The 17980-nt window shown below is 41.1% G+C and overlaps 1 protein-coding gene across 1 annotated transcript in view; it reads right to left on the reverse strand.

Moving 5' to 3' along the window:
- Positions 1-16078, reverse strand: part of PPIL4 (peptidylprolyl isomerase like 4) — a 40710-nt gene extending 24632 nt beyond the window's left edge. The window contains exons 1-7 of the mRNA XM_030809822.1: positions 15923-16078; positions 11488-11555; positions 11336-11400; positions 10934-11051; positions 5535-5677; positions 4592-4688; positions 3368-3484 (exon numbers count right to left, since the gene is read on the reverse strand). Coding sequence (XP_030665682.1) covers positions 3368-3484; positions 4592-4688; positions 5535-5677; positions 10934-11051; positions 11336-11400; positions 11488-11555; positions 15923-15992 — 678 coding nt within the window. The 5' untranslated portion in view covers positions 15993-16078. The remainder of the gene's footprint in view (positions 1-3367; positions 3485-4591; positions 4689-5534; positions 5678-10933; positions 11052-11335; positions 11401-11487; positions 11556-15922) is intronic.
- Between the last annotated feature and the right edge of the window lie 1902 nt (positions 16079-17980).

Here is a 17980-nt window from a genome sequence, read left to right on the forward strand (position 1 = left end):
CAGTAAGCTGTTATTGTGCCACTGTCCATGCAACAGAGTGAGAACCTGTCTCAAATAAAAAAATTAAAAAAAAAAAAAAGGGCCGGGCATGGTGACTCATACCTGTAATCCCAGCACTTTGGGAGGCCAAGGCGGGCAGATCACGAGGTCAAGAGATCAAGACCATCCTGGCTAACGTGGTGAAACCTCGTCTCTACTAAAAATACAAAATAATTAGCCAGGTGTGGTGGCCCGTGCCTGTAGTCCCAGCTACTCAGGAGGCTGAGGCAGGACAATCTCTTGAACCTGGGAGGCGGAGGTTGCAGTGAGCCGAGATCGCGCCACTGCACTCCAGCCTGGCAACAAGAGCGAGACCTTGTCTCAAAAAAAAAAAAAAAAAAAAAAAAAAAAAAAAAAAAAAAAGGAGGGAAAGAAAAGAAAGGAAAAGAAAAAAGAAAGGGAAGAAAGAAAAAAGGCACAGTGGAACCTTAAATGCATATTGCTAAGTGAAAGAAGACAGTCTGAAAATGCTACATACACTGTAATTCCAACTATATGACATTTTGAAAATGCCAAAACTATATAGACAATAAAAACATCAGTAGTTGCCAAGAACTGGGTGTTGGGGGTAGGGATGAACAGGTGGAGCCCAGGGGATTTTTTCGACAGTGAAACTACCTTGAATGATCCTGTAAGGGTAGATACATGCTATCATACATTTGTCAGTTCCACAGAATGTACAACACAAAGCTTGAATTCTAATGTAAATCATGGATTTTAGTTAATAATGTATCAATATTGGCTCATCAATTGTTAACAAATGTGTCACAATAATGCAAGACTGGGGGAAAGAGGGAGGGAGTACTTAGAAACTCTCTGTACTTTCTGTTCAGTTTTTCTATAATTCTAAAATTGCTCTACAAATTGTCTATTTATTAAAAACAAAGCCAAAAAAAGAATCCATGAGACACTGATAATGAACGGATAGATAAGCAGATAAGAAGGGAGGGCTCGGGCGGGCACAGTGGCTCACACCTGTAATCCCAGCACTTTGGGAGGCCAAGGCAGGCGGATTGCCTGAGCTCAGGAGTTCGAAACCAGCCTGGGCAACATAGTGAAACCCTGTTTCTACTAAAATTACAAAAAATTAGCTGGATGTGGTGGCGGGCGCCTGTAATCCCAGCTACTCGGGAGCCTGAGGCAGGAGAATTGCTTGAACACGGGAGGCAGAGGTTGCAGTGAGCCGAGATCGTGCCACTGCACTCCAGCCTGGATAACAGAGCGAGATTCTGTCTCAAAAAAAAAAAAAAAAAAAAATTAGCGAGGCGTGGGTGGCAGGCACCTATAATCCCAGCTACTTGGGAAGCTGACGCAGGTGAATCGCTTGAACCCGGGAGGTGGAGGTTGCAGTGAGCCAAGATCATGCCATTGCACTCCAGCCTGGGCAACAGAAACTCCGTCTCAAAAAACAAAAAAAAAAGGAAAATATTCTACAAAATAAATGCAACAGATGATAAGTCATGAGCTGGATTCTAGTCTGGAGGAGGAAACAATTATAAAAGATATTATTAAAACAACTGGCAAAACTGGAATAGAAACTGTAGTTTCTTTTTTCTTTTTTTTGAGATGGAGTCTCGCCCTGTTGCCCAGGCTGGAGTGCAATGGCGCGATCTCGGCTCCCAGCAACCTTCGCCTCCTGGGTTCAAGCGATTCTCCTGCCTCAGCCTCCCAAGTATCTGGGATTACAGCCGCGTGCCTCCACACCCAGCTAATTTTTGTATTTTTAGTAGAGACAGAGTTTCACCATGTTGGCCAGGCTGGTCTCGAACTCCTGACATCATGATCCACCCGCCTCGGCCTCCCAAAGTGCTGGGATTACAGGCGTGAGCCACTGTGCCCAGCCCTATAAACTGTAATTTCTGTCACTTCTAAATTTTCTGATTTTGATAACTACACTGTGAATACATACATATTGTTATACACACTGAATACTGTTGCTTTTAGGAAATACACACTGATTAAGAGGTAAAGGGAAATAACAGGCAACTTACTGCCAAATAGTCCAGAAAAAAAATGTATGTTTATGTGCTTGTATAATCAGAGAGAGAGAAAAAGAGAGAATCATAAAACAGATGTAGCAAAATGTTAAAAATTGGTGAATGTGGGTAGAAGGTATATAGAAGTTCTATGTACTTTTTTCCATAAATTTGAAATTATCTGAAAACAAAAAGTTTTAAAAAGTATGTTAATCTATTTTCTTCTGGCATAAACTTCCAAAGTGTTGCTGTTGAAAAGTCTGATAACAATCTAAATTCATTCCCTTATAAGTAACTTATTCTTTCTGCCCAGTTGTTCAACATACCTTTCAAGTGTAGTAATTCTCTTAGAATTTGTCTTGCTGTTGGGTGTTCAGGGTCAATACTCTGAGATACACAGTGTGCTCATTAAAATGTGTATTTTCAATTAATTTTTTTAATTTCAGTAAAGCTTTCTTGAACTATACAGCCTTTACTATTTGTTCATTCAGACAGTTGATGGTAGTATAAACTTAAGCCTGGCCAACATAGGGAGATCCTGTCTCTACAAAAAAATTTTAAAATTAGCAGGGCATTGTGGTGTGCGACTGTGGTCTCAGCAACTCAGGAGGCTGAGGCAGGGGCATTGCTTGAGCTGAGGAGTTGGAAGCTGCAGCAAGCTATGATCATACACCACTGTACTCCAGCCTGAGCAACAGAGTGAGACCCTGTCTCTATAAAATAATAAATAAACTTTAAAACAGACTACAAATCTGAAAGTTCTATTATATAAAATAGTAACTTTATTATCCATTCATTCCAATATTTATTATCTATGATATGACAGGTATGCCTATTCTACAAAAATAAGAAATGGAAAATAATACCAAGTAGGTCAATTAATCATCTACTGAATTATTATTCCCCAAATGACTTCAGGTTGTTAGTAATACAGAGAAGCAGTATATTTTAGAGTGCTCAGTTTCTACCCATTATTTTACCCTACAACTACCATTCTGTTTAATCTTAACACTCGAGTGGTACAATGAAGAACTATTCTTTAATATACATAAAATTCAGCCTGCTTAACACTCTTTAAAAATGAGATGAATATTAAACAACTGAAATTCAATTAATAAGTTAGAGATCCACTTCCCACTGTTTAAAAAGGCACTTAGCACTATATTGACAGTAGAGCCAAATTTATTTTCACAGTAGAGCCAATTTATTATTATGCCATACCAAATTTAAACCAGAAAAAAATCATAACTCAATTTTTAATATTTTAAGACTACCGAAGAGCCAGAAATAAACACTCAATAAGTATCATTAGATATATTACAGAACAATTTGAACAAAGGTAATTATCTTACCATCTCCAAAAGTATAGCCTGAGTTTTAGCCTCTTTTTCTGCCTTTATTTCTTCTACTTCCTCAGCTGATCTTCCTTTGAAATCATCAATTTCTTCATCTGCTCCTATTCGACCACTCTGTAAGACAGAAGTTACTGATGTATATATTTAAAGAATAAAAAAAATCTGAGAAACATAGAAGACATACTTTATTCTTAGTTAAACATGCTAAAACAGTAACTGATCAAGGTTGCAGTGAGCTACAATCACACCACTGCACTCCAGCTGGGTGACACAGTGAGATCTTGTCTCTAAAAAAAATTTTTAATAATTAATTGGACAGCAACTGAGACAAACTTATAAACCTCCAAGAACTGATTTATATTAATTCTAAAATATTAGCAAAAGTGGGCTTCTGTTAAAATCAAAATAGGCCAGGCGTGGTGGCTCATGCCTGTAATCCCAGCACTTTGGGAGGCCAGGCGGGTGGATCACTTGAGGTCAGGAGTTCAAGACCAGCCTGGCCAACACAGTGAAACCCCGTCTCTACTAAAAATACAAAAATTAGCTGGGCATGGTGGCATGCGCCTACAATCCCAGCAACTCAAGAGGCTGAGGCACGAGAATTGATTGAACGAGGAAGGCAGAGGCCACAATGGGCCGAGATCCCACCATGCACTCCAGCCTGGGCAACAAAGTGAGACTCCATCTCAAAAAAATACATAAATAAAAATAAGTATTTATATGGACACTATTTATTATCCAATTCTAACTGCTGAATGAAGAGAAATGATCTGACAATTAAGCACCAATCCCAACCATAAAGACAAATTCAGCTTTAAGGAAGCCACATAAACCTTAAATATGTGGGGGAACAGTCTGCACTGTTTCACAGAAACTTCTGGGTTCTAGCCTGGCTCCAGAGTGTCCCCAGTTGAAAAGTTACCTCACAAGATAATAGTTTAATTTGATGATAAGAAAAACACTTTCCCAAGGTGTTCATGTAAGCTTCTAGAGCTAAGGTTATCTCAGTAGAAAAGAAACTGAAAAAAGGAAATTAGAGAAATGAGAAGACAGCTAGAAAAATGAGCATCTCTGTGGAAAAGAAAAAGAACTCTAAACTTGTTCTAATATAATTAAGCAAGATAATAATTTGGAAAAAATTAACTTTAATAGATGAAAAAGATAAATCCATACAAATCATTAATATGAATGTACATTTAATCATAAGAGGGCTTTACTTACATCTAATTGTTCCCTTGTAGGTTCTGGTGATCGATCAGGGATTAATAAATCAGGAGGGTCATCAAATGGATCATCTAAAATCACTGTATGATTTATCCTTACAAAATAAATCCAAATCAAATGTTATACATTTAAGTTATTTCAGAATCCTATTTTATTTTAATAGATTACAAAAAATTACTTGATTATCTCTAAGGCCAAAAAAAAACCCGTACTGCACATGGATATTACTAACCTAGATATACTTTCACAATGAGTGTTACTGTTTTGCATTGAGTGATACCGTATTTATTACCCTGCATTACTTTACAATGTAAACTAATATAACTGTCTAAATCTTAGTACTTTTGCCTTATTTCTCAATTAAAAAACTAAATTAAAGCATTAACAATTCCTCCAGCTGGGCGCAATGGCTCACGCCTGTAATCCCAGCACTTCGGGAGGCCGAGGTGGGTGGATCACGAGGTCAGGAGATCGAGACCATCCTGGCTAACATGGTGAAACCCCGTCTCTACTAAAAATACAAAAAATTAGCCAGGCGTGGTGGCGGGCGCCTGTAGTCCTAGTTACTCGGGAGGCTAAGGCAGGAGAATGGTGTGAACCCGGGAGACAGAGCTTGCAGTGAGCCAAGATCGTGCCACTGCACTCCAGCCTGGGCAACAGCATGAGACTCTGTCTCAAAAAATAAATAAATAAATAAATAAATAAATAAATAAATAAATAATTCCTCCAAATGTAATTATAAATAATTAGTACAAGTACAAAAATACAAAAGGTCCTTTTTATTATAAATATTCTTACAGTCTTATATTAATTCACCTTTTGGGATTAGAATTATCCAGAAACCAGTCCTACGCATACCGTTCCTATCCATACCACTACATGTTAAACATCTCAATATTAAAACATTCTAGTACACTCAGATAGTAAATTGTAACCACACCTGATATCCTGATATGGTACAAAGTCCTTGTCAACAAAGGTCTCATTAATTTTCTTAATTATGTCCATGCCTTCTGTCACCTCACCAAACACTGTATGGACACCATCAAGGTAATCCAGATTTTCTCCTGTAGTGATAAGAAACTATACAGAAGGACACATAATAAATACCATAAAAATAATACATAACTCAAACTGAAATCAGTTACAGACTGACAAAAAAATACATGAAAGTTAAGAGTCCACATTTACTGCACCAATTCTTAGACACTTGTTACCAAAACTAAGTAAAAAGTACAAAGCTTATATTGGCATACCTCATTTTATTGCACTTTGCAGATACTGCATTTTTTACAATTAAGGATTTCTGGCAACCATGTATTGAGTAAGTCTATTGGTGCCATTTTCCCAACAGCATATGCTCACTTCATGTTTCTGGCTCACATTTTGGTAATTCTCACAAGATTTCAAACTTTTTCATTACTATTGTATCTGTTATTACCATCTATAATCTTTGATCTTACTACTGCAATTGTTTTGGGGCACCACAAACTGTGCCCATATAAGATGGTGAACTTAATCCATAAATGCTGTATGTGTTCTGACTACTCCACCAACCAGCCATTCCCATCTTCCTCCCTCTCAGTGCTCCCTATTCCCCGAGACACAACAATACTGAAATGAGGCCAATTAACCCTACAAGAGACTCTTAAGTGTTCAAGTAAAAGGAAGAATGACACATCTCTTACTTTAAATCAAAAGCTAAAAATGATTAAGCATAGTGAGAAAGGCATGTTGAAAGCCAAGATAAGCCGAAAGCTAGGCCTCTTGTACCAAACAATAGCTGAGTTGTAAACGCAAAGGAAAAGTTCTTGAAGAAAATTAGAAGTGCTATTCCAGTGAACACATGAATGATAAGAAAATGAAACAGGCTTACTGCTGATATGAAGAAGGTTTTAGTAATCTACACAAGTCACACGAGCCACAACGATCCCTTAAGCCAAAGCCTAATTCCAAACAAGCCCTAACTTTCTTCAATTCTATAAAGGCTGAGAGAGGGGAGGTAGCTGCAAAAGAAAGTCTGAAGCTAGCAGAGGTTAATTCATTAAGTTTAAGCAAAGAGGCCAGGTGCAGTGGATTACTCCATCTCAAAAAAAAATAAAATAAAATAAAAGTTTAAGGAAAGAAGCTGTCTCCATAATTTAAAAGTGCAAGGTGGGCCGGGCACGGTGGCTCACACCTGTAATCCCAGCACTTTGGGAGGCTGAGGCGGGTGGATCACGAGGTCAGGAGATCGAGACCATCCTGGCTAACATGGTGAAACCCCGTCTCTACTAAAAATACAAAAAATTAGCTGGGCGTGGTGGTGGGCACCTGTAGTCCCAGCTACTCGGGAGGCTGAGGCAGGAGAATCACTCGAACCTGGGAGGCAGAGCTTGCAGTGAGCCGAGATTGCGCCACTGCACTCCAGCCTGGGCGACAGAGCGAGACTCCGTCTCAAAAAAAAAATAAAAAATAAAAAATAATAAAATAATAAAAAAATAAATAAATAAATAAAAGTGCAAGGTGAAGCAGCAAGTGCTGACATAGAAGCTACAGCAAGTGGCCAGGTGCAGTGGCTCACGCCTATGTAATCCCAGCACTTTGGGAGGCCGAGGCAGGCAGATCACAAGGTCAGGAGTTCAAGACCAGCCTGACCAACATGGTGAAACCCTGTCTCCACTAAAAACACAAAAGTTAGCCAGGCATGGTGGCGTGTGCCTGTAATCCCAGCTACTCAGGAGGCTGAGGCAGGAGAATTGCTTGAACCCGGGAGGCGAAGGTTGCAGTGAGCTGAGATCACGCCACTGCACTCCAGCCTGGGCAACAGAGTGAGACTCTGTCTCAAAAAAAAAAAAAAAAAGAAAGAAAGAAACTGCAGCATGCATCAAGTTATCTGGAAGATCTAGCTAAGATCACTGATGAAGATGACTACATGAAATAACAAATTTTCCATGTAGATGAAACAGACTTATATTGGAAGATGCCACTTAGGACTTTCATATCTAGAGAGGAAAAGTCAATGCCTAGCTTCAAAGCTTCAAAGACAAGCTGACTCTTCTGTTACAGGCTAATCCAGCTGCTGACTTTTAAGTTGAAACCAATGCTCACTGACTATACCAAAAATCCCAGGGCCCTTAAGAATGATGCTAAACCTATTCTGCCTGTGCTCTAGAAATGGAACAACAAAGCCTGGATGACAGCACATCTGTTTACAGCAGGGTTTATCAAATACTTTAAGATCACTGTTGAGACCTGCTGCTCAGAACAAAAATCCTTTTAAATATTACTGCTCTTTTAATAAGAAATCCTTTTAAAATGTTACTGCTCATTGACAATACTCCAGGTCACCTAGGAGTTCTGACAAGGAAATTAATATTGTTTTCAGCTGTGCATGTGGCTCACACCTGTAAACCCAGCACTTTGGGAGGCTGAGGCAGGTGGATCACTTGAGGCCAGTTCAAGACCAGCCTGGCCAACATAGTCAACATGGTGAAAACCCATCTCTACTATAAATACAAAAAATCAGCCGGGCGTAGTGGTGCACACCTATAATCCCAGCTACTCAGAAGGCTGAGGCAAGAGAACTGTTTGAACCCAGGAGGCAGAGGTTGCAGTGAGGTGAGACTGCACCACTGTACTCCAGCCTGGGTGACAGAGTAAGACTCTGTCTCAAAAAAAAAAAAAAAAAATACTGTTTTCATGCCTGCTAACGTAACAGCCATTCTGCAGCCATGGATCAAAGAGTAATTTCAACTTTCAAGTATTATTATTTAAGAAATACAGCCTGACATGTGGCATGCACCTGTAGTCCCAGCTACTCAGGAGGCTGAGGTAGAAGGATCACTTGAGCAATGTAGTGAGGCCCCATCTCTAAAAATAAAAATTAAAAAAAAAAAATACATTTTGTGAGGCTATAGCTGCCATAGATGGTGATTCCTCTGATGGATATGGGCAAGTACATTGAAAACCTTCTGAAAAAGATTCACCATTCTAGATGTCATTAAGAACATTCGTGATTTGTGGGAGGAGGTCAAAATATCAATATTAACAGAAGTTAGGAAGAAGTAGATTCCAACCCTCATGGATGACTTTGAGTGGCTCAAGACTTCAGTGAAGGCAGTAACTGCAAATGTGGTGGAAATTGCTAGAGAATGAGAATTAGAAGTAGAGCCTGAAGATGGGACTGAATGCTGCAATCTCATGATCAAACTCGACCAGATACGGAGCTGCTTCTTAAGGATGAGCAAACAAAGTGGTTTTCTTCCTTTTTTTTTTCTTTTGTTTGAGACAGTCTTGCTGCATCACCCAGGCTGGAGTGCAGTGGTGCGATGTCGGCTCACTGCAACCTCCGCCTCCCACGTTCAAGCAATTCTCCTGTCTCAGCCTCCAAAGTAGCTGGGACTACTGGCACCCGCCACCACGCCGAGCTGATTTTTGTTATTTTTAGTAGAGACGGGGTTTCACCATATTGGTCAGGCTGGTCACAAACTCCTGACCTCAGGTGATCCGCCCACCTCAGCCTCCCAAAGTGGTGGGATTACAGGCATGAGCCACTGCACCCAGCCAAGTGATTTACTGAGATGGAATCTACTCCTGGTGTATGATAATTGTTGAAATGACAACAAAAGATTCAGGACATTACATAAACTTGGCTGATACAGTAGTAGCAGGGTTTGAGAGGATTGACTTCAATCTTGAATTCTACTAAATGCTATCCAACAGCATCGTATGATACACAGAAATCTTTCATGAAAGAAGAGTCCATCAACATGGCAAACTTCTGTTGTCTTATTTATTTATTTATTTATTTGCAAGACAAGGTCTCACTGTCACCCAAGCTAGAGTGCAGTGGTGCAATCACACTCACTGCACCCTTGACCTCCTAGGCTCAAGTGATCCTCCCACCTCAGCTTCCCAAGAAGCAGGAACTACAGCCCTGTACCACCATGCTCAGCTAATTTTTGTATTTTTTTGTGGAGATGGGGTTTTCACCATGTTTCCTGGGCTGGTCTCGAAATCCTGAGCTCAACCGATCTGCCTGCCTTGCCCCCACAAAGTACTGGGATTACAGATGTATGCCACCGCGCCAGTCAGTTGTCTTATTTTAAGAAGCTGCCACAGTCACCCCAACCTTCAGCAATCACCACCCTGATTCGTCAACGGCCAACAACATCAAGGCAAGACCCTTCACCAGCAAAAAGATTATGATTTACTGAAGGCTCAGATGATCAGAAGCATTTTTTAGTAATAAAGTATTTTTTGGTCAGCCATGGTGGCTCACACCTGTAATCCCAGCACTCTGGGAAGCCAAAGCAGGTGGATCACCTGGGGTCAAGAGTTTGTGACCAACCTGGCCAACATGGCAAAACCCCGTCTCTACTAAAAATACAAAAAGTAGGCAGGCATGGTGGCGGGCATCTGTAATCCCGCTACTCGGGAGGCTGAGGCAGGAGAATTGCTTGAACCTGAGAGGTGGAGGTTGCAGTGAGCTGAGACCACATCACTGCACTCCAGCCTGGCCGACAGAGCAAGACTCTTTCTCTAAGTAAATAAAATAAAATAAAATAAAACAAAATACTTGGACAAGCCATGACTCAACTTCATGTGTATATAGTAGAAAACAGAAGTACCTACTCTAACAGGTAGGTCATTGGGAGAATTAACAGGGTCATTGGGAGAATTAAACAAGACAATGAATAGAAGGTACTCTGCGTAATGTTTTTAAAAAAGTAAGAAATACTGAAAAACGGCCAGGCGCGGTGGCTCACGCCTGTAATCTCAGCACTTTGGGAGGCTGAGGCAGGCGGATCATGAGGTCAAGTGATTGAGACCATCGTGGCCAACCAACATGGTGAAACCCCATCTCTACTAAAAATATAAAAATTAGCCAGGTGTTGTGGCGGGCACATGTAATCCTAGCTATTCGGAAGGCCGAGGCAGGAGAATTGCTTGAACCCGGGAGGCAGAGTTTGCAGTGAGCCAAGATTGTGCCATTGCACTCCAATTTGGGCGACAGAGTGAGACTACATCTCATAAAAATAAATAAATTAATTAAATAAAAACAAATACTGAAAAACGAGCCACAAATGTGAACAGTGATAATCATGGATGGTGGAGTGGCAGGTAATGTTTTTCTTTGTACTTTTCTGTATTTTCTCAATTCTTCACAATGGGAATGCTTTACATTTAAAAGAAGAAAATAATTTTTTTTAATACAGAAAAAGTGCATTTTTTCCCCAACACATATTTCTGATTGAAACCCTCTAAGCCTTAATGGACAGTTTAAAAAATAACTCTGTGGGCTCCTTCCAGTCCTTCATTTCTAAGCAAATCTCATATTCTTACTCATTTCCTAACCTGAGATCCATGTTGATCACTGCCATTATTCACCATGGACACTGTGCCTTTCTTCTTGTGCTTAATTCTTGGGACTTTTTCTGCCTCAAAAAAGCTTGCTTGATCACCATACAGTTGGCTAAAAAAACACATAAGGTTATAAATGTAAGTACTTCAAAATGAAATACAGAAGTACTAGTAACATACAGGGTTATCAATTATTTCTTTACAGAAATGCCAACAGAATTCCAAACATTACTTTTTTTTTCTAGATATTTAGGGAACTTGGGGGAAAAATCTAAATTTAAACTGTATTTTAAAATGCAGATTGAAACATGAGCAATTATATTTTTCCTCATTTAAGAATAAAAGAATTAGTTCTGCCCTTCCAGACGTTAAAAATAAATAAATAAAACAACTTACCCAAAAATAGACTCTCCTCCACGGCCAGTCCCTGTAGGATCGCCAGTTTGTATGATAAAATCCCTCTGTAATATGTAGGATTCTTTGTTAATTCACAGAGTTTGTTAGATAGTTCCAATAACAAAGGAAATGACTAATATCTACCAACTCACCTGTACATTGTGAATAAGGCAATAATTGTAATATTTTATTTTGCACAATTTCAAGAAATTCAAGCAGGCTGCAAGAAAGTAAATACCAAATTTATCACAGTAATCCACAAACACATTTTTAAACAAGCCACAGTGAAATGTAATTTCTAAATTACTATTAAAAGAAATAAAAAGTCAAATGTCCAAAGCTATAAAAAAGGGCAATAGGCCGGGCGCTGTGGCTCACACCTGTAATCCCAGCATTTTGGGAGGCCGAGGTGAGCGGATCACTTGAGGTCAGGAGTTTGAGACCAGCCTGGCCAATATGGTGAAACCCTGTCTCAACTAAAAATACCAAAAAAATTAGCTAGGCATGGTGGCGGGCACCTGTAATCCCAGCTACTAGGGAGGCTGAGGCAGGAGAATCACTTGAACCCAGGAGGTGGAGGTTGCAGTGAACCAAGATCGCACCACTGCATTCCAGTCTGGGCAACAGAGCGAGACTCCATCTCAAAATAAAATAAAATAAAATAAAATAAAATAAAATAAAATAAAAGGGCAATAAGTCTAGAAAAAAAAAATTTTTAATTACCTTTTTTTTTCTTTCATAGGACTTTTGGGGCATCTGGGCTAATACAGAAAACTGACACTTATAAGCAATCATTTACTGATGGATTGATTTTATTACGAGAAAAAAGAACACTTAAAGAGCATATTGTAATAGAAAAGGATCTGGCAGAATATATAAAAATGGATACATTATATCAATTAGGAAAAAGTCAAACATCCAGGGTCATTTTTTTAATAATAGTTAAACAGCCCCTTATAAAAATCCATACACTTATGAACAACCTTTCTCATATAAATTAATCTGCTTATCCAATAAACATTTACTGAGTACCTTCTAGATGCCTGACACCGCCATGACAAATGCTATTAAACTGTGGTCCCTGCTCTCAAAAAGTTCACAGTCTAGTCGTGGAAAGACACATTAACAAGTTCTTAAGGCACTAAGTTAGAAACCAGACAGACAGTAAGATATATGAGGCAATCCCTGCCCTCAAAAAGCTTACATTAAATTAGGGTCCTTACATCTGAACACAAGTAGTTACATACTGGGCATATCTAATTAATAACACGTGTGCCACTTATTTAAAATGGTAAAAAAGTGGTTTTAAAAATTCCACAAGAGTTCAAAAGATTGTTTCTGGCTAGGGAAATCAGAAAACCTCAGGGAAGGTTAGAGTGAAGGGTGAGCATTTTAGGTCTGGAAGACTACGAAAAGGCCTGGAAGTGGAAATTTAAATGTTTTAGGGGAGGTCCAAAACACCAAAGTTCTGTAATAGTCTGGTATTACATAGTAATAGAGGATGAAAAGACGAGAGAGATGGGGCTGAGCTGTTGAAGAGTGCTGAATATCAGTCTTGCAGTTGTTTTTCTTGAATATATTTCTGGGCTTCATGTTTAACAGATAGGAGTGGTCCTTTTACTAGTAAACAAAAATAATGAATTTAGGCAATGATCATCAACGGCTGCCAAAATCTTTAGGTCTTTCATCAAAATCCGATGGGAACAATTTATAAGCGCAATAAGGCCTTAACCCACTGACCAATTTTAACATCACAGAAACAGCCAACCAGACATCAAGTGCCTCCTGAATGTGATGCAGCTGAAAGTACACACTATCTTATATGAAATATTCTTGCCAAAAACATTAAACTGGAACCTAATCAAGGCTCTGAAGCTAAAGAACAATTTATAGGAAACAGGGGACACAACAATATGTTAACGCACCCAGTAAATAATCAATCAAATCCAAAACAAGAGAAATTCTACCAGACAAAGCACCCAGGTTCTTTCTCAAATTTTTTTCAAGAGAAAAAGGGGGAGAACCAATATATTAAAACATATATGAGACATTTTAACCAATATATGGACTTTGGGTCCTAATTTAAATCACCATATTTTTTAAAAGTTTATGAGATAATAAGAAAGTTTAAATGATACTAAAAAATTATTGCTAGTTTTTTCAAAGTGTGATAAGATTTGTGGTTCTGTTTTTTATTCTTTTTTACAACTTGTTCTCTTTTCTTTAGTATTTTTCCCTTTTCCCTGTCAAGTTTTTTTTCTTTTTTTTAACCTGTCACTTATGTGTACTTAAGCTCACAGTTCCATTTTTTCTTGTTTTTTTAAAGAGATCTTATATTTTAGAAATACATACTGAAGTAATTACAGATTAAATAGATGCACTGGAGGTGGGGGTATTATAAATGAAGCAAGATTGGCTATGTGTTCACAGCTGTCAAACAAAGCTGGTCATGTGGACATGAGAGTTCATTTACATGATTCTCTCTACATCTGTGTTTTAAATTTTCTATAATAAAAAGTTAAAAAAGGAAGAAAGAATGGAAGGTAAGTCTGGATATGTTGATCATAGATTGATAAGTGGGTATAAATATAGCAGGTAAACAAGTAAGCACATCTCCAGTCATATGCTTACAAATATGTACAGGGGGTGGACTTATGTTTTGGTGTTATGGGCTTATCTTTGCAGAACCACTGCTTGTTAATTGGGTGGGGTAGTTCTACCCCCCCTTTATTTCCTCACAACTCTGGGGAAAGAGGCCCATTTATTTTGCCAGGTGCTACTCTGCATGGACAGAGTGTCAAAGGAACTCAAAGAAAAGCAAAATCAAGAGATAAAAAACAAAATTCCCTATAATATTCTTTGAAACAATGGATCCAGCTACCCTTAAAACCAAGCTTATCCCAGGATTATGAGGCAACCAATTATTTTCTTTGTTTATGCCAGTTTGAGTTGGGTTTCTATCACTTGCACAAAGGGTCCTAACTAATACAACACATTTATATCCATTAGTTATTATACTGAACCTCTAGTGTGTGCCCTAAAAGTAGCAGACATTGTACTAGGTACTCAGGATATAGAGATGATAATTATGGTATAGTTCCTGCTCTCATTGGAGTTTACATTCTTTTTTTTTTTTTTTTTTTTTTTTTTTTTTTTTGGAGTTTACATTCTTGAGCGAGGACACGACTTGTAAACAACACCAGGATAATAGGTAAATGTTAAAATAAAATGTGTCATGTGGTTTATAAAATACCTAAGACAGAGCAGAGGAAACCTCAGGTAACTCTGCTTAGAAAGGAGGGAGAGCATCAAAGAAGAGATAATGCTTGATCTGAGATTTAGATAATAAGTAGTAAGTTTGCCAGAAGGACAATAGTGGAGAGGAATATTGGTTAAAAGAAACAGCAAAAGAATGGTAAAAATGGTATGGGAGAGTTTGTAGTGTTTTCGCCAGGTGGAGAAGACGGAGGAATAGCTGCGTGCGGGGGAAAGTGGAGCACGGCAGGAGGTAGTTATTGTACAGTATTGCAACTTATTTCACCTTCTTTGATAGGCTCTGCATTCCATGTGGGTAGGACCCTGTTTATAAGTAATCTCTCCTGGTCTCAGTTTCTTCCTGACTCTGATACATTCTCCACACCGCTGCCTATTACGTTCTCAAAACAAGTATGCCATGCCTCAATCCTGCTTTTAAAGTCTTCAAGGACTCTGATCATCAGTAGGGCACACAAGACTATTCACGACTGACCTAGGCGTATCTCACCAGACTCGAGTCTACCATTCCACGACTCACACCAATCCTTCCAGCCACACCAAACTACTTGCCGTTTCCAGAAAATTCCAAACAAAGTCCAAGCTACGAAAACCCTCATTCCCATTCATCTTTGAAAGAACTAGTTCAAGTGTTCTATATAGTCTTTGCTAGCTTTGCTTCTTCCCATCCTCACCAAAGAAGCCGTCCTCCTCTGGTTTCCATGGCAACTTACACATTCTTCTACCATAACACATAGAAAACTAAAATGGGTTCCTGTGTTTACGTCCCCCAATGGAAAATCAGACCCTCAGGGGCAAGAAGCCAAGCCCAGGACTTAGCCCAGTGCCTCGAAGGCTCAGTCCACACTCCAGACCTCTTCCTCCTCCACCTAAGGAGTATGCCCACACTCGCTGCGCCAAGCACACCCTAACTGCCTTCATCAAGATTTAACCGATTACATACCAAGCAATCGTTCCTGTGTTCCTCTCACGAGTAAACACAATAAAGGCACAAAAGCTATGGGTTATTGTATGTGCAGCTCGAATCACACACGCACACACGCCCCACACACACGAAGGCAATTAATGACCGCAAGCACCCTCCACCGGACTGGCCAACACAAAATACGGGAGAAGGGCTGCCAAGGCTCAAACGAATTCCCGTCACAAAAACTTTTCTAGCCAAGGCCGGTTAATAAAATAGCCCAGTCGCGGGCACCAGCAGCCCAGAAGCTCGAGCTCTAGCCAATCTCTGCCCTGGAATGCGCAGAGAAGGGAAAGTAGGGAGACAAGCTCGGGGACCCCGGCGACAGGTGAGTGGGGCTCAAGCCTCACCACGCGGCCGCTCCTCGGTGTACAAGTCGATGACGACGTCGCCCAAAGTGGTCTCCAGTAGAACCGCCATGGCGCCCGCTCCTCCTCCGCTACAAACCCCAGTGGGGGTGACAGGCGCAGACCGTCGGCGTTGTCTACGCCACGCGTCACCCTCGGCGCGACCCCTCTTGCGTCATCTCGCCGGCGCCGCCCCCGCTTCCGGACAGTTCCTTCCGGCCGGCGGGCGGGCGCCTGGCTGCCCAATTGACTTACAGTTCGGGTTGGTCCCGCCCCCGGCGCGGCCGTTTTGAAAATCCTGGTCCGCCCTTGGCGATTTTGGCAGAAGCCTGTCCCTCAGAACGGTGTCAGTATAGTGTTTTGTGCCCCGTTTGTGTCCGTCTCAAGAGCAGAGCGGCCCTTTTATCCACCGGGGGCGCCCGCGGCCGGATCTTCTCCACCTATTTGGGCGGACTCCTCCGGATTTCCTCGTCAGTCTCCTTTTCGCAAAACTTTGGGCCTCTACTAGGGGTTTCCGATTCTAAGAACTAACATTTTGTTTTGTTTTCTGTTTTGAGACAGGGTCTCGTTCTGTCGCCCAGGCTGGAGTGCAGTGGCGCGATCTCGGCTCACTGCAACCCCCACCTCCCGGGCTCCAGCGATTTTCCTGTCTCAGCCTCCCAAGTGACCAGAGGCGCGCGCCACCACGCCCGGCTAATTTTGTTCTTTTATTTTTTGTAGAGATGGCGGTGGGGGGAGGTGGTCTCATTGTGTTGCTCAGGCTGGTCTCGAACTCCTGAGCTCAAGGAGTTCGAACTCTTCCCGCCTTGGCCTCCCGAAGTGCTGGGATTACTGGCGTGAGCCACTGCGCCTGGCCAAAACTAACATTCTGCCATGCAAGTTTATTCCCCAGACACTCTTCTGGGCAAGCCTGTCAGTCTCTCTTATGACATTTTACACATAATCTCCAATAACTTAACATCTGATGAAAAGCCAAAGCTTTTTTTTTTTTTGAGACGGAGTCTCGCTCTGTCGCCCAGGCTGGAGTGCAGTGGCGCGATCTCGGCTTACTGCAAGCTCCGCCTCCCGGGTTCACCCTATTCTCCTGCCTCCGCCTCCCCAGTAGCTGGGGCTACAGGTGTCCGCTATCACTCCCGGCTAATTTTTCGTGTTTTTAGTACAGACGGGGTTTCACCGTGTTAGCCAGGATGGTCTCAACCTCCTGACCTCGTGGATCCGCCCGCCTCGGCCTCCCAAAGTGCTGGGATTCACCGCACCCGGCCGAAAAGCCAAAGCTTTTATAATGGCTTGCAAGATCCTCTTTTACCCCATTTTCCTACGCCATCTTTTTATTCCTCTGAAGCCATACTAGACAGTTTGCTGTGCCCTGAACACTGCTGACATACTCCTGCCCCAGGGCCTTTTCACTTGCCTTGGTTGAGGGACCTCTTCCTCCAATTATTTGTATGGCTCCCCTTCACCTCCTTCAGGCGCTTTGGCGTCACCCTATCAGTGAGGCCTTCCATGGCTGCCATAATTAAAATTAACCCCCCAAGGCCGGGCGCGGTGGCTCACGCCTGTAATCCCAGCACTTTGGGAGGCCGAGGTGGGTGGATCACGAGGTCAGGAGATCGAGACCATCCTGGCTAACACGGTGAAACCCCATCTCTACTAAAAATACAAAAAATTAGCCGGGCGTGGTGGCGGGTGCCTGTAGTCCCAGCTACTCGGGAGGCTGAGGCAGGAGAATGGCGTGAACCCGGGAGGCGGAGCTTGCAGTGAGCCGAGATTGCGCCACTGCACTCCAGCCTGGGCGACAGAGCGAGACTCCGTCTCAAAAAAAATAAATAAATAAATAAAATTAACCCCACATACACTTTTCTTTTTCTCCATACAGCTTTTTCTCCAGAGTACATTTTACAATCTAACATGCTATTTACAAATTTGTTTATGTTTGTTTATTGTTACTAGAATGTGTGTTCCAGGATATTCCATCTTGTCTGTTTTGTTTAAAGCTATATCCCTAATGCCTATGACAGCCTGGTACACAATGTGCAAATAAATGTTTGTTGAATGAATAAA

This window comes from Nomascus leucogenys, chromosome 3, assembly GCF_006542625.1.
Source record: "Nomascus leucogenys isolate Asia chromosome 3, Asia_NLE_v1, whole genome shotgun sequence".
In the NCBI taxonomy this organism is placed as follows: domain Eukaryota; kingdom Metazoa; phylum Chordata; class Mammalia; order Primates; family Hylobatidae; genus Nomascus; species Nomascus leucogenys.